General features: G+C 46.8%; 1 protein-coding gene across 1 annotated transcript in view; it reads left to right on the top strand.

Annotated features, from left to right (window-relative positions):
- Nucleotides 1-531: 531 nt before the first annotated feature.
- PITRM1 (pitrilysin metallopeptidase 1) overlaps nt 532-20,634 on the top strand; it is a 32,813-nt gene continuing 12,710 nt past the window's right edge. Inside the window, exons 1-16 of the mRNA XM_079996434.1 lie at nt 532-676; nt 2,475-2,583; nt 4,128-4,234; nt 4,581-4,732; nt 6,064-6,178; nt 6,276-6,372; nt 7,829-7,989; nt 8,911-9,037; nt 10,540-10,628; nt 12,314-12,442; nt 14,257-14,370; nt 14,558-14,654; nt 16,308-16,442; nt 16,661-16,799; nt 17,768-17,884; nt 19,236-19,368. Coding sequence (XP_079852560.1) covers nt 621-676; nt 2,475-2,583; nt 4,128-4,234; nt 4,581-4,732; nt 6,064-6,178; nt 6,276-6,372; nt 7,829-7,989; nt 8,911-9,037; nt 10,540-10,628; nt 12,314-12,442; nt 14,257-14,370; nt 14,558-14,654; nt 16,308-16,442; nt 16,661-16,799; nt 17,768-17,884; nt 19,236-19,368 — 1,877 coding nt within the window. The 5' untranslated portion in view covers nt 532-620. The remainder of the gene's footprint in view (nt 677-2,474; nt 2,584-4,127; nt 4,235-4,580; nt 4,733-6,063; nt 6,179-6,275; nt 6,373-7,828; nt 7,990-8,910; nt 9,038-10,539; nt 10,629-12,313; nt 12,443-14,256; nt 14,371-14,557; nt 14,655-16,307; nt 16,443-16,660; nt 16,800-17,767; nt 17,885-19,235; nt 19,369-20,634) is intronic.

Genomic DNA, 20,634 nt, shown 5'->3' with positions numbered 1-20,634 from the left:
TCTGCTAACCCAGAAATAGTATTTCAGGATAAGAACAGAAATCGTGCTCCAGCGGCGCGGTGGCAGCAGGAGGCCCCATTACCTAAAGTGGTGCTTCAGGTTAAGAACAGTTTCAGGTTAAGAACGGACCTCCGGAACGAATTAAGTTCTTAACCCGAGGTACCACTGTACGTAAATTTGGCACTGCACCCACCTAGCGTCAATGAATCTTAGTAGCTGTACGTTTGCCCCCCCCCCCCGAAAAGTACAGTTCCCAGCACCCTGAACTACAACTCCCAGTTCCCTTTAACGGGAGGGCAGATAGAGCAGCTCCCAGCAAGCGCAGCGGGGACTGAATCGCCCGGCTGCGCCAGGCAGCCCCGTCGCAAAGCTTCCCGGGGAAGAAGAGCGATGCGAGGAGTGGGCGGGGAAACAGCCTCGCTAGGGAAAGGGGCGGAGCTCTGAAGCCTTCCCTCGCCGGAGAGTCCCCGCCCCAGGGGCGGAGCTAGCGTCCGTCTGGTACCCGCCGCGCCCCCGCCGAGAAAAGGTCCCGCGCATGCGCTCCGCGAGGTCGTCCGGGGCAGCGCGGCCGCCTCTTCCGTTCTCTTCCGCGGTGGCCGCCGGGGAGATCGCGCTGCGCCATGTGGGGCCGGTTCTGCGCGGCGGGGCGGCGGCTGGCGCGGACGAGTCCCGGCCGGTGAGCAGCATCCGCCGCTGGTCGACTCGTGGGGTGGGGGCTTCCCCGGGCGGGGCGAATAAACACTCTGCATGTGCTCAGAGGCTCCCTTTCTTCTCCTCAGCTTTCTCCCACGTTTATGAAGTCCCGTATTCCGAGCCGGGGTGTTAGGAGGAACCCCTGGGGAACCGACGCCCAGAACCCCCGTTTTCTATTATTTGAGTTTCTTACTGGAGAGTGAGATGTAAAGGGAGGCTCTGAACATGTGCAGAGTGCCTTCCACTTTCTGCATCTGGGGGAAAGGGTTTTTTCCCCCTTTTTTATGGTTGTCTTTGACTCCAGCACTTGTTGTTTTTAGTAGCTCAGGTATTTGGCCACCTGCAACCTTTCTGGAAAATGTGATGGACGAAAGCTTGCTTTCTGACATGCTTTTTCTGAAGGAGGCTGTTTTAACTGGCTCTCCCGCTGCCACACCTACCTCCTCTGCTGGTTGGGGACTGATAAAAGAAAAGAGGAATTGTGGGTGGGGGGTTGGCTGGAAGCCACTGGTGAAACATCCCCCATTTCTCCCTGGAATTCTTGGCGGCTGGGTTTTGTGAAGTATTGGGAGCAGTGGTCTTACGTAGGGGTGAGAAGCCCAACTTTCTGACTCTGGCCACCATGCTAGTTTATCTCTAAACACCAAATGCTGGGAATCCACAGTGCTGCAAGGCCTGTTGCCTGTGTTGTCCTCCTGGATGGAGGCCTCGGACTTTCCACTTTGGGAAACAGGACATTGCACCTGGATCAAGGGTGGCTGTCTAGATGTTTGTGAACCCCCAACTCCCATCAGCTCCAGCCAGCAAAACAGTCAGTCAAGGATGGTGGGAGTTGTAGTCCCAAGAACCGGAAGACCACAGGTTTCCCTATCCTAAGATTTGGTGTGATCCAGCAGGACTCTTTTAATGGTTTTATGCTGTAGCTTGGATTGCATAGTTTGATTTGTGAATGCTTTGCCTTATAACACTTGGGCTGAGCTAAGATTGATATAGTTAAGGATTTGCGCTTGTATCTCACCTGTTTGCTGGTGCTTTCAAAGTCCAGGACCTAGAACAAATGGGCTGAAGGTGCGAGGGAAGCAGATTTCAGTTAAACTTTATAGGAGAAATGTGCGGTAAGGGGCTGTTCAGCAATGGAAGAGGCTGTCTTGGGAGATAGTGGGCTCTCCCTTCCTGCAGATACTTTGAGCAGAGGTTGGGCAAGGGATTTTGTGGTTGTATTTCACACTGCAGAGCCTACATTGGAGTAGAGGACCTCCATGTTTTCTAGAAAAGCCCCTTCCAACTCTGACTCTTAAGTCCTGAATCAACACTCTCCATTCCTGCCAAGTGGTGTTTTTAAAGAAGGTTAGGCCTCCCCTTCTTAAAACTAAGTTGACTCTCCCACTAGCTAGAGCTGTGCTGTGTGGAAGTGTTTGCAAAGTGGAGCTTCCTTTTTACTCCTCCAAAATTGGGAGTTTTAAAAGTGTTGTTTACCAAGGTACCGTACTAGTGTGGCCCTAAACACCAACCTTCTTATAGATTTCACATCCTTGGAATTTAGCTACTTATTGCAGGATTTGGCTCCTAGCACTCCCCCCTTCCATTTTCCTGTGCCCTAATTAGTCTAAGCTGTATTAATTATATAACTGAATAAATGGGCGCCACCTGCCCTATGCTCACACATTTGCTTAACTTGATGCATTGGCTCCTGAGCCCAAGGTTCCCCACCCCAATTATTTTTTTTATAGGAGGTCTCATTGTTTGCTTTCTCCTCTTCCTCTCTCTTTTTGTGTATATAGTTTCAGGCCATTTAATCAGAGACTTTGGAGATGGAAGAGTACTTCTGCCAATGAAAGGGCACTGCAGTACAAAACTGGAGATCGCATCCATGGATTCACAGTAAACCAGGTACAAGTCTGGTCTTTCTGGTCGCTCGGGGCTGTGGCTCTCTTCTCCCAAGAAAGCTGGGGTCTCCCAAGAAAGCATTTGGTCTGATCTGACGGTTAAAAAAAAAGCTTGAAAACTCAGGAAGGCCTTTCCGCATCAGCTTCTCGGCAGAGGAACATTTTGCAGCTGATTCTGGGGGCACAGCCAATCAGTTTATAAACGGCTAAAAGCATAAGGAGAGCCCTTATCTAGAAGACCCATCTAGTCCAGCCTTCTGTTCTCACAGTGGCCAGCCAGGTGCCCCTAGTAAGCCCACAAATATAGCATGAGAACAGTTGCATTCTCCTGCTCAAGGTTCCCCAGCAACGGGGGTTCAGAGGCATCCTGCCTCTGCTAGGCAGGGTGATATATAACCCTGGATTGCCTCATCCTCCATATATTTCCCATGTAATCTCCCTTTAAAGCTGGTGGCCATGACTGCATTTTGCGGGAGCAAATTGCGTAGTTCAAGCTGTTCACTGTGTGGCAGAAGCACATCCTCTTGTCTGTCCCGAAATTCCTACCATATGGCTGCTTTGGGCGATGACCCAATGCTGGTGCTGCTCAGAGTAGGACCCGCTGAAAGCAATGGAGAGGTTGCTTAAGTCCATTGATTTCAGGGTGCCTGCTCTTGAGAATTATTGGCGTTGGGTATAGGAGGGATAGCTCCGTCCCTCAGTAGAGCATGAGACTCTTAATCTCGAGGTTCTGGGTTCGAGCACTATGTTGGATGAGAGCTTCCTGCATTGCAGAGACCCTCATGGTCCCTAGATGTTTTTGATTCTGTGACTCCAGGCTCTAATGTTATGAGAGGGAGAATAAATTATCTGTATCCACGTTCTACGGGATGCGGGTGGTGCTGTGGGTTATACCACAGAGCCTAGGACTTGCTGATCAGAAGGTTGGCGGTTCAAATCCCCACGACGGGGTAAGCTCCTGTTGCTCAGGTCCCTGCTCCTGCCAACCTAGCAGTTCGAAAGGACGTCAAAGTGCAAGTAGATAAATAGGTACCGCTCTGGCGGGAAGGTAAATGGCATTTCCGTGTGCTGCTCTGGTTCGCCAGAAGTGGCTTAGTCGTGCTGGCCACTTGACCCGGAAGCTGTACGCCGGCTCCCTCGGCCAATAAAGCGAGATGAGCGCCGCAACCCCAGAGTCGGTCATGACTGGACCTAATGGTCAGGAGTCACTTTACCTTTACCTTTATCCACATTCTACACACCGTTCGTTATTTCATACGCCTCTTATTGAATGTCTAACCCCTTTTACCTTTTCTTCTTTTTTTGCTTGGTGCTTAACTGCCTGCCTGCATTCTGTAAGAATTGTGTCCAGGCAACTTGGTAGAATAGCTTGTGCTCACTGGAGAGGCCCTGAAACTTTACCTTTGCCTTTATTTATTTGCGCATTGTTCAGCTTCTGAGATCGTTGTTAGTGTGAGTCAAATAGCTTAAAAATAATAAAAACGATTGTGGCCATTTGTATTAACTGAAATAAATGTGTGTGTATGTGTGTGTGCTTGCCCACCGTAGGTGACAGCTGTACCCGAGTTATTCTTAACTACTGTCAACCTGAGCCATGATCAGACGGGAGCCAAGTATTTGCATGTGGCAAGAGAGGATTCCAACAATCTCTTCAGGTAGGTGCGTTGGGATCAGGGTTTGACAAGTCTCGCTAGGGATGGGGATAGAATCGTGAATTTATGGGAGTGCCGTTTAGAGCTTGCAGGTATGTTCGGAGACCCTCCTAGGTGCATCAGAGGGCCCTCTGCCATCAATTTGTGTGGAAGGTCAGAGGTCAGTATAAGAATTCTTGAGTTTCTACTGCTTTCTTCTTAAGGTGCCACTGAGAATGCAGCTCCCACTAAAAGGAGGGGAAATCTGGGGTCCAGCATTATAGGAATAACAAATTATTTTTATGTGTACGGTGATGTTTTACTTCCATATTTTAACCTCTCCAACTTTTTCCTGATCACCACCTTACAGCGTTCAATTCCGTACCACTCCAATGGACAGTACAGGTGTCCCCCATATCCTCGAACACACTGTGCTTTGTGGTTCGCAGAAGTATCCTGTCCGTGATCCTTTCTTCAAAATGCTAAACAGGTCACTCTCCACGTTCATGAATGCCTTTACAGGTGAGCAAATGGGAACAAGCAGCCTCTTGCGTTTTTCCCGTGCAAATGGCAACTTACTCATATGATGAAATCTATGATGCCTGTCGCCCCTTCCAATTCCAAACTGGAGTGGAGAGTGCCGGCAGGACTGTAGCCAAACCAAGGCTGCTGAGAAATGAGAGGGGAGGTAAATGCATGGTTGGGGCAGTGTGTGTCATTGCACAAGAACAAAAATAAAAGAAAACTAAGAGGGTAAAAAAGCCACCAATCAGGACTGAGCATGCTCTTCAGATATTGAATATATAGTTGCAGTTGGAAAATAACATGGTAGGGAGGGGTAAGAATGAAGTGCCTTGCTTGGAATGTTCCTGGAACATTAAACTCCCTTTAGGCAGGAGGAAATGCAGCAACATTTTATTGCAGGCCTCAACTGCATGTCAGCTGCTGTAGAACTGGTTCAGATATGTGGAAGGAGCCTTATGCGACTTACTGAGAGACCCAGCGCTTTCCTTAAGCAGCAGTTTGAGTTCTGCATGTTGCATTGAGACCTTGGAAAAATGCAAACTGCAGCCCCATTTTGATGCACAGCCCATTTGGGATGTCGGCAAGGTAGCCCCTGCCCCCAAGATCCCCATCAATGCATGCTTCTTGTCTGTTTACTGACAGAAAGAAAACTGAGTTGGAAAAAAGGAGACGAGAGCACAGTGCTGGGAAGCTTCTGCAAAACGGTCCGCTTAACGCCTGGCTCAGATCTGGGGACGATTGCTGCCCTTGATAATGTGCCCGCCCTGTTTGGTTCAAGGGCGGAGCAAAATATATCATTTCCAAGCAGAAGCTTCTGGGTTTAACCCTTTGGCATCTGCAGTTAAGAGTCTCTGGGGGCAGAGCTGGGGATCGTGAAGAGCCCCTCCCAGTCGTTGCAGATGGTAGTGGGGTAAATGGAGGACGGCTGCAACTCTGTGTAAGGCAGCTTTGGACATAGATAGACATGGAATCGTGGTCTTGGGGAGTGAGTTACCAAAAAACACCCCCTGATCTGTTAACTATAATATCTGAGAGGATCTCTGTTCATAAACGAGATGAGCAAGACTATTAGAGCGCAAGGTTAGCAATAGCCCCACCATCTCCTGTCTATCCTGGGAGCATGGATCCAATGGATCTAAAACCTCGCCCTAGAACACACAGCCTTCTCAGAATTGCAACAGAGGAGGGGGTTTGCAGCAGCAATCCTTGCTAGGAAGGGGCTTCAGAGGACAGGCCTCCCTCCTCGAAAGGTAGACCCATGGAATCGCATTGTCCCTGGAACACCTTCATTAAATTCTTAATATTTATTTTGTTGTCTTTCCCCACAGCTAGCGACTATACTCTCTACCCATTTTCCACCCAAAATCCCAAAGATTTCCAGAACCTTCTGTCTGTATACCTGGACGCTGTGTTTTTCCCTTGTTTGAGACACCTTGACTTCTGGTAAGACTTTCACATTTTGGGCACATATACACACACGTGGTGGTGCTGCCCGAAGGAGTGTTGACCCCTCTGTGTTGCGTGTCTTCATCTTGCACAGGCAGGAAGGCTGGAGATTAGAACATGAGGATCCAGCAGACCCTCAGACACCGCTAGTCTTCAAAGGAGTTGTCTTCAATGAGATGAAGGGAGCATTTGTAAGTTCCTTTTTCAAAATCATTTTAATTTAAGAACGTAAGAAGAGTCCTGCTGGATCAGGCCAAAGGCCTATCTAAGTCCAGCATCTTATACTGTCGTGGCCAACCTGATGTCTATGGAAGCCCACACACTGGACCTGAGTGCAAGAGCACACTCTCTACTTCTGATTCCCAGCAGCGGACATTCATAGTTAAGCTTTCCTAACCATGCATACATATTGACTTATCCACTCCTCCCTTTGCTCTGCTGCTTCCATCACCCTCCTGGAAAAAAACTGCTCTTTAGTGCTCAGTCAGAGCTAACAGGAATTTGGGTTTTCCCCTAGATTGCCATTTGTTCTAATATATCACTAAAGAGCTGTTTTTCCATTGGAAAGGAGCAGGGCAAGGGAAAATCTCCTTGGACCCATGCGTAGAAAGCGTGGGTCAAGCGGAAAACAGCCAGGACATGTGCTTTCTAGGCACAGCACATGCAGAAGTCTGGATGAGCCCTGTATATTTTTATATATACAGCACATTTTAAATATATATTGTACATTTTACAATTTCTAATGTGCTGTAAGCTGCCCAGAGTGGCTGGGGAAACCCAGACAGATGGGTGGGGTATAAATAATAAAAACATAATCATCAACATCATGTCCAATTGAGCTATTGGCTGTATTTGTAGGAAACCAGTGTTTCTAGCTAACTGTGGTTTATTGTGAAACAAGCACTAGATTAGTGCACACAGCTCCATCAATCTGGCATCGCTTCTCCCTGACATGAGCTGGGGAAACAAACCAAGAATCCATGGTTTAGCTCGGCTTCCTGTGAGGCCCAAATACGGGATCCTGAATCCCTAACAAGCCAGGATTTGTAAGCTGTCAACAAACCATTATTTAAGTCTGGATGGTCATCCATGCTTGTAGGGGGCAGCCATTTGCATCATGGGATGCTGGAGCCACTCCTAAATCTGCACTTCAGGTAAGATCAATTCTTTCTCATGTCAGAGGAGTAACGCAGGAATGATCAGGCAGCATGTACCAGTATGATGCTTCTTCACAACAAAACATAATAAGCCAGTGACACTCACTCATCACAATGTTTCAGTGCGTTCACAGCATAATTCAGTCCTTTCCTATCAATCCATATATTTTTCCACAATTTAATGCTGAAATGGGGAAGCTTCTTTAGCCTGAGGGCCGCTGTCCCTCCTGGGAAACTTGCTGAGGGCCACATGCACTCTTAACTCCACCCTGAGTCTTGGTTAAGAACGGGGTTGGACTAGATGACCCTCAGGAACCCATTCAACTCTACAGTTTGGTGATTCCTTCCACTGTTTTCCGTTTTCTGGGGATTATTGGGTTCTCCAGGAAAACTGTGGGTATTACCTGACGTGCTCCCTGAATTCACAGTGGTCGTTGCAGGTGAGTTTTGCTGAAGCTTATTTACTCTTACTTAAACGATTTCTTTTAAGACAGACAACGAGAGAGTATTCTCCCAGCACCTTCAGAACAAGATTCTCCCTGACCACACGTATGCAGTTGTGTCCGGTGGCGACCCGCTGAAGATCCCCGATCTTTCCTGGGAACAGCTGAAGCAATTCCATGCGACACATTACCACCCTAGTAATGCAAGGTGAGAAGCGTGCGTCTGAAGGGAAAGGGGTGCTTTGTAATAATCCCAGGTGTGCCCAACACAGCTATTGCAGCTTCAGCTCTCAGTTGGGGGAGCCAGGAAATAAGTCAATCCTAGCTGGGTGTGTGGTGTGTGTGTTTCATTTCCTGTGCAAATGACCCAGGGAATTTTAAGGGCCCGAGGTTGCCCCAGGTGGGGCTCCGCAAAGTTGTTCTGCCATGTTGGATGCCGGCTAAGGCTGACTAGGCCAAAGCCTTCCTTCTTCTGATGAGACACTCAGTTTATCACTTTCTACGAGTGCTTCATTGTGGCCGGAGAAAGCAAGGAGCCATTTTTTTAAAATAAGGTACATGTTTCTGCCCAACCACATGCCCCAACTTCCTATCTCTGTGCCTCTAGTGAGGGAGCTCTCTTCACTTTCTAGCCCATTTTTTCTATGGCTTTCTAGACTTTTCCAAGAATGCAAAATTCACTGGTTTTCAGTAGCTTTGCAGCCTTTCGACTAAGATTAAATGTAGAAATAATTGCTTTTTGTTTAGGAGCGATGCTGAGGTATACTGCTCCATGAATTGTCATTTTAGGATTAATGATGTGTATCATTAGCATTGGAAAAGTATAAACAAAAGTGAAAGATCTGCAGAATAATAGCATCATTGAATTATAAAGTTGGAACGGACCCCAAGGATCATCTAGTCCAACCTCCTGCAAGGCAGGAATCTCAGCTGGATCTTATGTGGCAGATGGTCCTCCAGCCTCTGTGAGTCAGAGATGGGCCTTTGGGCTTGACCATGGTCTAAAACATGGAACATAAATCTTGTGGCATCTATATGTGCAAATGGGAGTTTTGGGATCCAGGCTTTTGAATATGCAAGCTTATTTTGCCTGTTAATAGTAGTATACAATAAAAAAATAAAATTCCAGGTTCTTCACTTACGGTAACTTCCCACTGGAACAACACTTGGAACAGATCCATGAGGATGCCCTGAGTAAATTCCAGAAAATTGAGCCGAACACTGCTGTCCCAACACAACAGCTCTGGGATAAGCCTGTGAGTATGCCATTGACAGTAATATTTCTACTTTGGATTTCCATAGGTGACTCTTGAGACCCACACGGAGGCCATTTTGTCCTTGGTCATTTCCCACAGAACGCTTTCCAGCCTAATTGTTTAGCAGGGATGATCATAACAGCCACAATCAAGTCAAGTGTGGCTTCTAGTTACGTATCTTGTGAATAGTTCCTGATTGAGGAAAGATGGAAATCTGCCTGGCTTTTTCATCTCTTCCCACCGTAACGATGTGGCTTTTCTGGTACATTTTGAATGTGGAAAAAATTCTAGGAAACGTTTAGTCGTAGTTCAGTTTGTTTACATGCCATATTTCCCACAAATGCATAGGAATGAGGCTTAATTTTTTTAAAAAAATACAATAGCATAATAACAACACACAAGAAAAAGAGATAATATCTTGGGTTGTGCAGCCTTGGTTCTGAACTAGATCAAGGGCCTTGTTTAATTAAGGTTAATTAAGGCACCAGGCAGGTATGCATAGGGGAGGGAGTTGCCCAGTATGGGCCCCACTGCAGAGAAGGCCCTGTCTCTATTTTTTTAGCTGCCTCTTTTAACTCGGGTGGAAGAGGCTGGGTTCATGGGCAGCTCTGCCTTACACTGAGTCACTCCATTGGTCCACGTAGCTCAGAATTGTCCACACTGTTTGGCAGCAACTCTTCAGAGCTTCAGGCCTGAAGATGCCTGTTTGGTTGACTGAACCTCCGACCTTCTGCATGCAGTGCAAATGCTCTGAAAGGCTCCTATCTTCAGTGAATAGATCTTGGGGAAGCAGGGCTGGAAAAAGACCCTTACCTGAGGCTTTGGGGATCCACAGCTAGCTGAGCCTCGACTGTGCTGGGTGATTCTCTGCTTGTACAGTTTCTGAATACCTGGAAACCACAGGAGGGGAGGGTGCTTTTCTGCTCCTTGGGTTTCCCACAGGAACCTGGTTGACCAATGTAAGAACAGGATGCTGGACTAGATAATAATAATTTATTACCCTGCCCATCTGGCTGGGTTTCCCCAGCCACTCTGGGCAGCTCCCAACAGAATACTAAAAACACGATAAAGCACCAAACGTTAAAAACCTCCCGATACAGGGCTGCCTTCAGATTTCTTCTAAAAGATAGTTGTTTTATTTCCTTGACATCTGATGGGAGGGCGTTCCACAGGGCGGGCACCACTACCAAGAAGTCCCTGTGCCTGGTTCCCTGTAACTTTGCTTCTCGCAGTGAGGGAACCGCCAGAAGGCCTTCGGAGTTGGACCTCAGAACGATGGGGGTGGAGACACTCCTTCAGGTATACTGAATATACTGGTATATCTTATGTCCAACGGGTTGATGGTCTGATTCAGTGTAAGGTTGCACATGCTCAGCTACAGCATCCCACTCTCATGTGTCTCTTGCCAGTGGGCTTAACTCTGGCGCTTCCATATACTGGAGGCAGAGAGAGAGAGGGCTGCATTCCCCTGCCTTCTCAAATCATCGGTTTCTCTTTTGCAGAGGGAACACCATGTGACCTGCGGGACTGATTCGCTTGCTGCAGACTCCAAGAAGCAGACGATGGTCAGCGTCAGCTACCTCCTATCAGAGTATGTGGAATGGGAAATGGATGAGTTTCAAACAGCTGGCCGTTATCTGCTGAACAAGGAACCCTGAAATGCATTGCATTGGGCTCCCATCATCTCTGCCTTCTCCAGTTGTGCTTAGTGCATATTGACCCCAGCCACCAAAAGCATAAAATGACTAGTTTGGTGATGCTTAGCCTCTCCCCTTGGGATCCTAGCTCCCCACCCCCCATACTTCCTTTTCAGCAAGGCTTAGCTGAGAAAGGGGTGCAATGGTCATTGTTTTTTTCAGAGGGCTAACTTGCATATCTTGATTACATTATGTGATGGGACAATGAGCTACTTGTGCGTAAAAGGGTTAGTCCCTCGGAGTTTGCTTAACGTAGCAAAGCTCTGCCTTGAGCGGAGCCCTTGGACATGGCTCCGTCAGTCGCTGGTAGAATCCGACAGTGGGCGCTTGCGGAAACGTTTCCAGCATAAAAGCTGCTTGACGGAAACGCATCTCCTAGATTTCCTGCGTGACAGCTTCCGGCGAGGGGTGGGGGTCGCTAAAGGGGGCCTTGATACCTCCTCACTGTTCTCACTGGAAGTATCCCAGAGCCTCCCCTCCGACTTCCTGTCCCTGGAAGCTCCTGCTCCCCCCCTACTGGTTCCCTCTTCTGCTGCTGAGTCTCTTCTATCCTCCTGGAGCCCTTCCACCACCTGTTCTTCCGATGGCAGTTTCCTGACACATTATCAAGATATGCCCATCTCCCAAAAGCTTGGGACAGTGTCCATTGTCTCCCAGCAACAATCCTACCAGGTAGTTAAGACTCAGTGGCAGGCAGTATATGACTGATAGAAAGTCACTAGGCTTCATGGTTGAGTAGTGATGTGGAGCTGTCACCAGGGGGCGCTGCTGTCCTTTGCCATGTTTTCAGTCCTCTGACAATTAAAAGCCATGAAGGTTACATCCCTGCAGTTATATGATGAGCTGGGATTACACATTTGCAGAATATGGCAGAACAGAGTTGCCATATGTCTGGAATTTTATGGACATAGCTGGTATTCAGCCCCTTTAAGTAGTGTCTGGGCAGAAATTGTCCATGCCAGTAGTATAGATTTTGGTGATTTTGGCTTTTTTTGCAAACAACTTTGGGCAAAAACAGAAAACAAAAGCTATAGGCTTGTGGCACCATTGCCACTTTCCCACCCTCATAATGCTCAGTGAATCCACAGCTAACTCAGCACTGGACACTGTGGAATTACCAGTAGAATCCTTAGAAATTATCATTTTAGAAGGTTGAAAGTGATTCACATGTGTTACTTTGTTATAAAACTTACCACAGCCTGATCAGGTAGGTCAGTCGGCCTTCTGCTGGGGTAGATTGAAGTGGCTCCTCAGCTACCTGATTTCTGGAGTCATAAAAGGACAAATTATTTGGCCATTTTCTTTATTGATTTCGTATATTTATGACAACAAATGTGGAGAGCAGCATGTAATCTATAGAGGTTCCTGTCTATAATCCACAGCTACTAAGAATGTTTCCGGAACCTATAAAAATGTCACAGAAGACTCTCTCCCATTTTCTGCATTGTTTGCCAGAATAACTTGACTAGCCTTGTGTAACTCTGCACCTGGATTCAGGTTTTGGTTTGGTCTTAACTGCCGCCATTGTCATTTATATGCTGAATCCCACGGTACTATTGTAAACTTTTTCTCTTTTTAGCATTACAGATAATTTCGAATCCTTCACGCTGAACTTGTTGTCTTCGCTGTTGGTTGGTGGCCCCAATTCCCCCTTTTATAAAGCTTTAATCGAGGCTGGTCTGGGTTCAGATTTTTCGCCAGATGTTGGGTAAGTGTGTTAGCTGCGTGCATCAGTGTAGGACTTCACCCCACAACTTTAGTTCAATTTGTTGTTTTTTAATTAAATTAGGTTGGGCATTTAAAATAGGGGCAAAGCACACTTTGCTCTTTATTTCACTCCCCCGCCCCCATCCACCCATCCATTTTATATGCTGCTTAACACAGTGACTTCTAAGTGGCATAAAGTAAGGTTGCAACAAGGCAATGTGATGTTATGATCAGAGTGTCAGACTAGGATCCAGAAGACTCGGGTTCAAAATCCCCTCTCATGCCACAAAAGTTTACAGAGTGACTTTGGGCCAGTCACACAAGGCTGAGACAAATGAAATATTTCACACTGCTGTTCCCTGATTTGACTTTGAGGGGGAGAAAAGAGTTCAGGCCAAGACCAACAAGTAAGTGAAAACACACCAACTGCAGGCAATTCTCGATTTGGGGTTATGTTCTGGGAGGGAGAAGGGACGTGGGTGGTGCTGTGGGTTAAACCACAGAGCCTAGGACTTGCCGATCAGACAGTCGGCGGTTCAGATCCCAATGACAGGGTGAGCTCCCGTTGCTCGGTCCCTGCTCCTGCCAACCTAGCAGTTCTAAAGCACGTCCAATTGCAAGTAGATAAATAGGTACCGCTCTGGCGGGAAGGTAAACAGTGTTTCCGTGCGCTGCTCTGGTTCGCCAGAAGTGGCTTAGTTATGCTGGCCACATGACCCGGAAGCTGTACGCCGGCTCCCTCGGCCAGTAAAGCGAGATGAGCACCACAACCCCAGAGTCGGCCACGACTGGACCTAATGGTCAGGGGTCCCTTTACCTTTACCTCTGGGAGGGAGAGCATGCAATGCCAGAATCACATATAGTCAAAACTTTGGGTTCAGTGGCGGATGGGGTTGCCAAAGTCTTTCCCAGATGCCCACCCACCTTTTTAACTTTTTAAAACAGTTTTGCCAAGTGCATAAAGCTGAATGTGCACAAGTTAAATGTGTGTAAGTTGCAAATTACCTGTACTGTGATTTCATGGATAAAATCTCCTGGGAACTCGGATCAGACCCATGCCTTCTCAGGATTCCTGGTTGACTGGATCTCAGTTTGTGGAATGTCTGAACTTCCCACTTCTAACTAGTGCTAAATGCACTAAAAGCATTCTGGCTTCCTGAAATTTTAGAACTACTCTTCGTAGCTCTGTGTTATAGCTTCCTTCTGGTGAATGGGCTGTTTGCCTGTGTTTCTACCCTTGCTGTTTGCCTTTATGCCCCCTGTCTGGGCTCTGCTGTTCTTCTGCCACTGGACCACATTTAATACAGCGTGCCACTTCTTTCCCACTTGCCCTTCCTTTCCTGGGGCACAACTCTTTCAAGACTCAGCTGCCCAAGAGCGAAGGCCGAAAGCCAGAAGTGGGCAATCTCAGTCCCTAGGGACAAAATGTGGATCTTCCAAGCCTTTCTGTGTGGTCCTTGGGACTCTGCAAGCCCACACCCCTTGGTAGTCCTGCTATTCACCTTCTTTGGGTGCTTTTGCCCGGCTGGGACACATGCCTCCACTGAGATGCCTCTTCCTTGCCTGGATGGGGAGAATAAGTGTGTCTCTCTCTTTGCACAAACCTATGTAGTGCACAGCTAGTACGTCGCCTTCTCTACAAAGTTAAGGTCACCTTTATTGCCCCACCCACTTTCTCAGGCTCCACCCATAACTGTCTTGTGGCCCCAAGGAGGCTACAATTGAAAGGATGTGGCCCTTGAATTGCAACATGTCTTCCCACCCCTGCTGTGAGCAGCCAAGACCTTTTTTCCTTCGTTTTCTTGTGTTCTGCAGGTTTAACGGCTCCACAAGAGAGGCTTATTTCAGCGTTGGCCTTCAAGGGATCGCCGAAGAGAACATTGAGACTGTGAAACAAATTATTTCCAGGACTGTCGATGAAGTTATTGAGTAAGTAAAAGCTGTGTGGGGTTGTTTTGTTTTGTTTTGTAGTGGCTGGGGTGTATGTGAGTTACTGAGTGTGTGAGTCTTTCTTTTTGCCTGTTTTTTAATGTTTCCATGGGAGTAGAAGTCTCCCTTCCGTGTGTGCTTTTAGAGCAATATTAACTGTCCGCTTGCTTGTTTGTTTTCTCCCAAGGAATGGGTTTGAGGAAGAAAGGATTGAAGCACTGCTTCACAAGATTGAAATCCAGATGAAGCATCAGTCAACTAGCTTTGGACTTGCTTTGACTTCAGTAAGTGCTGTTTCCCCAGTGATGGGTCCATGGCTTTTCTCCTCTCGAGTTAACAGCATTTCTTAACAATACCCTGTTAATACATTGGTCATTATTCCTGTGTAATGGGGTAGGAAATGGGTTGATCACAAGGTAGAAATGACAGCATTTCGCCAGTTTCAAGTCCAGTTAGCTTTTAAAGTTAACCTTCCATATTCAGGATAATCATGTCAAGAGTTCCATCTTGCCATTGATTTTTAAACTAAATCATCTTTTTGTCAGATTTCCCCTGCTGCACTCATTGGCATTAGTATTTCTTTGGTTATGTGCAGAGTGGATTTGATTTAAATCAAATTGATTTAAATCACGATTTAAACCACAATTTAAATCACGAGTCAGTAAGACTTGATTTAAATCATTTTTCTTACAGAAAGACTCATTCTTGCTGGTATAATCTTAATATTTACAACCAGAGGAAAGCTTCATTTTTGGAATAATAATTTTTCAGAGTAGTTTTTACAGTTATATCAAAAATTACTGATTTGGTTATACTATTAGAAATACATAGACAGATAATTATGGAATTATTGTGTATATTTGGACAACTTTTTTGCTGTACTTTACTGGAAGGAGAAAAATAATCATTTCCTTAATAACAATTTTAAAAACTTATTTAACTAAAGCAATAACATTATAGCATATCTATCCATGTTTGTTAACTGATGTGGTTAATTTTTTTTTTTTAAAAAAAAAACTTAGACTGAATTTTAGCACACATGAAAAACTTAAAACAAATCCTTATTTCTTGAGGAATAGCCTTTGGACTATAATGTAACTTAAACAGAAAACTATCTTTAGAAATATTTTTCCTACAAAAGCATTTATTTTGAAAATCTGATTTACATTTTAAAAATCTGATTTAAATTTTTAAAAATCGATTTAAATAAAAATAATCCATTTTTTAAAAAGAAAATCATTGATTTTTATCCACCATGGTTATGCATTCCCCCCCCCATATGTTACATATGTGTATGAAATTGTGTTTTTTTGTCTTTTTGTTCTGGAACAGCCTCTCTTAGGGAGCTCTACCACTTCAGAATAAAGTTTGGATAGCTGCAAGATAGTGATATCTTACATACTTGGACTTGAGCTCAGGACCTTTTTGGAGGGCAGGTCAAATGGAAACAGGGTAGAGAGAACATGCTTTGCATGCAAAAGGTCCCAGATTCAACCTATGGCATCTCCAGTTAAACCATTCTGCAGCTGGTGGTGGGAAAAACCTTTCCCTGCCTCTGCAGAGCCACTGCTGCTTAGAGTAGACAGAACTAGCGTAGATGGACAAACCTTCTTTTGCCACGTCAGGCTATGTTCCTGCTCCAAATGACAGAGGTCTTGGTCTTCCAAAACACTCAAGTTCTTTTAACTGGGGATACTGGCGAACGGACCAGTGCATTCAAGTCCTGTGACTGTACTATGGCTCATTCTCCTCATGCAGAGCCTGGTCTGTGGCCTACCTTTCGGGTGTTTGCCTGGCCTGTAAGTTGGGCTCCACAAGCAGAGGCATCTGCAGGTGTAGATGGCAAAATGGCCGCTTCTTCAAGGGTTGCTCTGTGCAGCAGTCCTCCTGCCTTCCACGGCTGGCTTCTAATTCCTCGCCTCTTCTCATCCCTCAAGTATATTGCCTCCTGTTGGAACCATGAAGGAGACCCCGTTGACCTTCTAAAGATCGCCGAAAAAGTGGCTCGGTTCAGGCAGTGCCTTAAGGAGGACCCCCAGTTTCTTCAGAAAAAGATGAAGCAGTACTTTAAGGTAAGGACCCAGTTACAGGGAAGGGGACAACGACTCTGGACTTGCAAAGGTCCATCACATCCAGCACCCTGTCTCTTGACAGCGGTCAGCCAAGCGCCCCAGGCTAAAGAACACCCCTCTCCCATGATGGCCAGGATAGATCTTAAAATAGCAGACTGTTCTTTGCACTGATGGACACTCCATTTTCTGTTTTCTTCGCCTTGGTCCTGGGCAACTAGGGTAATCCCCATAGGCTGACGCTGTCGATGAGTCCAGACGGGGCTTTCTATGAGAAGCAAACCTCGATGGAAGCGGCAAAGCTGAGAGAAAAACTTGAGGCCCTTTCTGAAGAAGAGAAGAAGCTGACATATGAAAAAGGTGGGGCGTTTTTCTGCCTGCTTTGACTCTCTTACGTTTATGTGGATAGAGGGATGGACAGACAGACAGAGGATGTGAATAAGCTGCAGCTTGAGTTGGTGGTTGATCTCTGCACCCTTCTTGTTCCCCTTTCCCCCCTTTCTGTATTAAAAGATAACAGAAATTTAAACCGCATTCGTTGCGGTTTCCCATTTGAGGCTGTAATGGTTATAAGGGGTTGCTTGTGCGTAAGTTACCGTCGCTGCTGGCTAGATTGCCTGGTTAACCTTGCCTCGGCTGACAGCCCTTCACTCCGTGGCCGTTCAGTCGCTCGCAGAATCCGTCAGTGGGCGTTTCTTGAACCTCTTCCAGCATAGAAGTTGTTTGACGCCAAGTCTCCTCCTACTCTCCCTGCGTGGAAATCTTCTGCGCAGGGAAGGAATGGGCAGAGGTGTGCCCGTGCTCTCCCCACTTGTTTCGGGTGAAGAGTCTTGGAGACCCCTCTCCGAATCCCCCCATCTGCCCCCCTCCCCTACTTGTGTTGCGCTGAGTTCCTTCCCCAGCCGATGGGCTTCCTCTCTCCCTGCTGGGCCCCTCTCCTCCTCTCCTGCATCGCTCGAGAGCCTTGCCTCCACCCCTGACTCCGATGTCAGTTCCCTGACAGAGGCCAACGCGCGCTTTGAAAACCGACGTTTATTTTTGTGTTTTTATATTGTGAACCACCCTGTGGCCCTCAATGAAGGGCAGTATAAAAGTTTTAAAAGAAATAAATAAGTGAGGGGAGATTTGTATCCCTTTGTATTCCACTGCCTCTCCAAAATTTGTCAGCAGGGGACTTAACTTTGAAAACCACCAGGAGCTGTATGGGAAGCAAATTCATTAAATTCCCAGGAGAAAGTTGTCAAATCCTTCCTGTTGCCGCTGAACCTGAATCCCTGTTGGATAGTTTTTGTCAGAACTGCTGACCGATGTTCCACTTTTCCTTCTAGGGTTGGAACTGCTTGATCTGCAAAGCAAGCCTCAAGACACATCTTGCCTCCCGGCTCTGAAGGTCTCGGATATTGAGCCTAGGATTGCGTTTACTGAGCTGGAGACGTCACTTACAGGTAAGACGGAGTCACTCAATGCTGACGTTCTGTTACAAAACAGAAAATGTAGAGCCAGTGAACGTAGTTAGCCCTGTGTTGGAAGAGCAGCTCTTTCTCAGTCTGTTGACGCCACTCTGGGTTCCTTCCCAGGTGGAAATGCAGGCAGGTTTCAGTTTCGTATGAGAGGGCTCTGCAACATAATGCTTGCTGGATACAGTAAAATTTATAAATAGCCTAATCACAAAGTCTCTAGACAGTAAAATAGTTATCAATAATGTACAGATAAAATTACAGTGGTACCTCAGGTTACAGACGCTTCAGGTTACAGACTCCGCTAACCCGGAAATAGTACCTTGGGTTAAGAACTTTGCTTCAGGATGAGAACCCATTAGCTAAAGTGGTACCTCAGGTTAAGAACAGTTTCAGGTTAAGAACGGACTTCCAGAACAAATTAAGTTCTTAACCCAAGGTACCACTGTACTGCAATTTAAAGTCATGTATACATAACTGGGGACGCAGGTGGCGCTGTGGGTTAAAGCCTCAGCGCCTAGGGCTTGCCGATCGAAAGGTCGGCGGTTCGAATCCCTGCGGCGGGGTGCGCTCCCGCTGCTCGGTCCCAGCGCCTGCCAACCTAGCAGTTCGAAAGCACCCCCGGGTGCAAGTAGATAAATAGGGACCGCTTACTAGCGGGAAGGTAAACGGCGTTTCCGTGTGCGGCTCTGGCTCGCCAGAGCAGCGATGTCACGCTAGCCACATGACCCGGAAGTGTCTCCGGACAGCGCTGGCCCCTGGCCTCTTAAGTGAGATGGGCGCACAACCCCAGAGTCTGTCAAGACTGGCCCGTACGGGCAGGGGTACCTTTACCTTTACCTTTACCTTTATACATAACTGATTTTTGCATCCAGATAGACTGGGGTAGGACAGGGAGGTTTTAGCAGGTGTCTTAAAGGAGCCTACGTAACATTGCACAGTGAGTGCTCCTGTTCAGGGTTGCAGCCAGCCAGTCCATTTTTCTGGGTGCTCCATTCCATTTCCCATGTTTTCTGAGGAAACTGTCTCCTCCTGAGTCAGGCCACAAGTCTATCTAGTCCAGTATTTTCAACACTGACTCTTGGGGTCTTTGGGGTTTCAGAAAGGAGTTTCTCCCAACTCTTACCTAGAGATGTAAGGGATCGAACTTGGGAGGTGGGGCAGCTTGGAATGGGTCTGTGGGTCTTAAGCTTTTATACGAGGCAAGAGAAGGGTTTGGGCTTGAATTGTACGGTGCTCTATATTTCCGAAGGAGGCCGGGCTTGTTTCTGAAACACTGCTCCCTCCACTCTCCAATTCTGACACCATATATTGATGAGTTCTTCTTGTTTGTCTGTAGCTGAGGATGTCCCGGTCCAGTACTGTGCTCAGCCCACAAACGGCATGGTGTATTTCAGAGTGGTTTCCAGTCTGAACACTCTTCCAGAGGAGCTCCGGCCTTACGTCCCGCTTTTTTGCAACGTCATCACCAAGTAAGGAGTTTTCTATTTGTGCTTTGGGGATTTATTCCAGAGAGAGCCCATGTGGTGCTTCCAGATGTTGGACTGCCAGTTCCCCATCAGTCCTGACCACCAACCATACTCCCTCGGGCTGATGTGATGCATAGTCCTACAACAGCTCGGTTGGAATAGCTCAGTTGGTAGAGCACGAGATTCTTAATCTCAGGGTTGTGAGTTGTGGCCCAAGTTGGGCAAATGATTCCTGCACTGCAGGGGATTGATTTGTTAGTGTTTTCAGAACTCATAGGGTTAAAGAGTTCTGTGTGATGTCCCTCAATTCCTGTCGCGTGATTCAGAAAGAGGGAGGAGTCGTTCCTCACTGTGTGTCTGCTGCCTGAGAGTGACGGACGCAGAGGCAGCCATGAATGCTAGCAGTCCAGGAGAATCTGAGAAATGCTGAGCTGTAAATATTTTGCTGCAATAAAGAACTGATAAATATGCACACAAGAGCTTGGTGTGTTTGGATCTGAAGCAACAGGTTTTTTCCGCTGTGTTTTTACTCTGCAAGGCGAAACCGGAGAGAAGAAGATCGGCGCAGCTTGGCTAAGAAGTGTGCCGGACCGCTATAAACCACAGCTAATTGGGGTCGTAAACCAATTAAGCTTCAGTTTCTATAACATGATTTATATGACCCTCGTGGACATTTCCAACTGTACAATTCTAAGATTGTGAACATCTGCAGGGCACCCCGTGGGCTATCTCTGCAATAAACTTCATTCCAGCAAAGGTGGTTAATGAACACTATCTCTTCCCTCTTCCCTCTCCCTTCTTTTGGGGTTGATGAGTTGACCTAAATTCAAATTATTTTTTGTGGGGAGACTATTGGGGTGCATGTTGTGGATATTGCTCGTTTAATGGTATTACAGTCTATCTTTATAGTGTAATGAGCTTGAACAAAATATGTATATCCTTGGCCAAGAAAGTTATTAATGTCAGCAATGTATAGGCAACACATTGTGTGATCCTGTAGGTCTAAAGGAAGGTGCCTTGTACCCTTTGGGGTGGCTTACCTGTGGCCTTCCAGGTGTAGCCCCTATCAGCTGCAGCCGTCTGCCAGGGGTGATGGAAGCAGCAGTCAAGCCACATCTGGAGGGCCAGTGATTTTGCCAACCCTCCCTTACACTGACTGGCGGTGGTCTCTCCCAGCTCTGCCTTTCATTCATTTTACTGCATCCTCAAAGTGGCTTGCAACAAAGATACATCTCAAACAAAACACCACAATCTCATAATAGCATAGCA

Source organism: Podarcis cretensis (genome assembly GCF_951804945.1).
Source record: "Podarcis cretensis genome assembly, chromosome: 12".
NCBI classification, from domain to species: Eukaryota; Metazoa; Chordata; class Lepidosauria; order Squamata; family Lacertidae; genus Podarcis; species Podarcis cretensis.
Note: the sequence above shows the minus strand (reverse complement) of the source record. Positions and strands in the feature narration are given on the sequence as shown.